We start from the raw sequence: 1,862 nt of genomic DNA on the forward strand, positions 1-1,862 counted from the left end.
GTGCTGCGGCTCCCACGCCGGTGAGTCACGGCGTCCCGCTGTGCCCGCTGTGCTGTTCGTCGTCCCCCCGCAGCTCACTTCCAGATCTTGCTGCTCGCACTTAAAGAAAAACTCGGTACCCGCTATTCAGAAATGATCAATAGTAACTCAAAAGAGAGAGCTGGCCTTTGACTCAGCTCCAGGCCCCACTCTACTCTGACACGCTTTGACTGGTTTGGAGGAAGCTCATTAATGAAGCAACCCCACAAGCTGTATCCTCCAAATTCTGAGAATTTGCCCAATGGCTGCCTCTCTGCAAGCAGTGCGGGAGTCTGCTACCTTTGGCCCCAGCAGAGGCAAATGAGCTCAGCTGGACAACGTAAGGATGAGATGGCCATGTGTTGTCCCCTTTGTAGCACAGGCTCAGATGCTGCCTCGTCTAGAGAGATATCAGCTGTTTCCAGCCTTAGGAGGTGTGCAGCCATTGCCATATTTCTAGCAAAATAGCCAGGTAACCACCCACATGTGTTTAGTTGTCAGCCACATCCTTAAGAGAATCCTTAAAAAGAATGGCAAGAATTCTTACAATGCATCCATCCCCTTTCATGTAACGATCCTGTTGGGTCACGTTCTGCACTCTTCATCAAGAAACTCAGGCTCACAACTTCCCAATGGCCATCCTTATTGTGTGCAGTGGTTACTGGAACTCCTTTTCACATTCATCCTGTTTTGGGCTTTCCAGAGCCCTTCCTGAGCACAAGCAGCTCTAGATGTCGTTCCCCATGTTATGGCACAAAGCGAGTGGTCCAGGGTTAGCTCTGGGGTTTCTAAAATAAATACACAGCAGAAAAGAATATAGTATCTGCATGTACTAGTAGGAAACAGAATGCAGAAGGGAAAGTGACCTAGGCAGGTGTTCTATTGAAATGGTTTAGACAATCTTTTCAATTTGTCCTCTTTATTTATTTATTTATTTTTGTAACAGCTTTGGAATAAAGTGTGTTAAAATGCATTTCTGCATGTTTTACAGGTAGCAACAGCAGAGCCTTCAACGCCAATAGGCTTTTTTCATGTAAGACATAAAACATTTGACATGGAATGTACTACTGAAGCCAGACCGAGGGGGGAGAGGCATTCAAGGACTGATTTCCATTTCAAACTGCATTCTGGCACTTTGTACTCCAGCACCATTGGTGGATCAATATTTAATGCCCGGAGATTCTGGCTCTGCAGGAGTCATGTCAGGGGACCTCTAGAGCCAATCTGCTTGGGTAGAGGAGTGATAATTATTCATGGGCTCCTGCCTCTTGCTCCTTCTCTTGCACGGCCCCACTCTGCTGACTCAGTGCCTTATTCAGTCTTCTCTCCCTCTCTGCACTGCTGTAGCTGGACCCCTTTGCCTTCAGCACCTCTGAGCGCCTGCACATCCCACCATGGCTAAAACAGCAATGGGTAAGAAAATACATCTCTTTTCCTTCTGAAGCCATCTCCACTATTTCCTAGCACCACTCCCTGTTCTGTGGGCTCTTCTCAGTGGCCCCAAAGTTTAGAAAAATCAAGAAAACGCTAATCGTATTTTTTTATTTATTTGATGGATTAAAAAAAAAATGAAGAAAAAAAAAGGATAAAATAAAAGGAAAAAAAAGAAGAGTTGAGGGAGGGGGAGGAGGAGGGTGGGACCGCGGGGCTCTTTTAACGTCCTGAGATCAGATTAAATATTTTCTGATGGGTGAAGTTGGTAATGTGAGCACAGCCTTATTCTCAAAACAGTTTTTATTATTTCAAAGATTAGCGTATCTTATGGCACCGAATGTGTACATAATGGTAATATATATATTAAAGTAGAGATATATTTTAAAAAACGAATGGCAAAGTTCTCCCCC

The 1,862-nt window shown here is 44.9% G+C and overlaps 1 protein-coding gene across 1 annotated transcript in view; it reads left to right on the top strand.

Annotated features, from left to right (window-relative positions):
• Positions 1 to 1,184: 1,184 nt before the first annotated feature.
• Positions 1,185 to 1,862, top strand: part of STMN2 (stathmin 2) — a 33,025-nt gene continuing 32,347 nt past the window's right edge. The window contains exon 1 of the mRNA XM_003205132.4: positions 1,185 to 1,431. Coding sequence (XP_003205180.1) covers positions 1,413 to 1,431 — 19 coding nt within the window. The 5' untranslated portion in view covers positions 1,185 to 1,412. The remainder of the gene's footprint in view (positions 1,432 to 1,862) is intronic.

The sequence above is a fragment of the Meleagris gallopavo genome, chromosome 3, assembly GCF_000146605.3.
Source record: "Meleagris gallopavo isolate NT-WF06-2002-E0010 breed Aviagen turkey brand Nicholas breeding stock chromosome 3, Turkey_5.1, whole genome shotgun sequence".
Taxonomy (NCBI): Eukaryota; Metazoa; Chordata; class Aves; order Galliformes; family Phasianidae; genus Meleagris; species Meleagris gallopavo.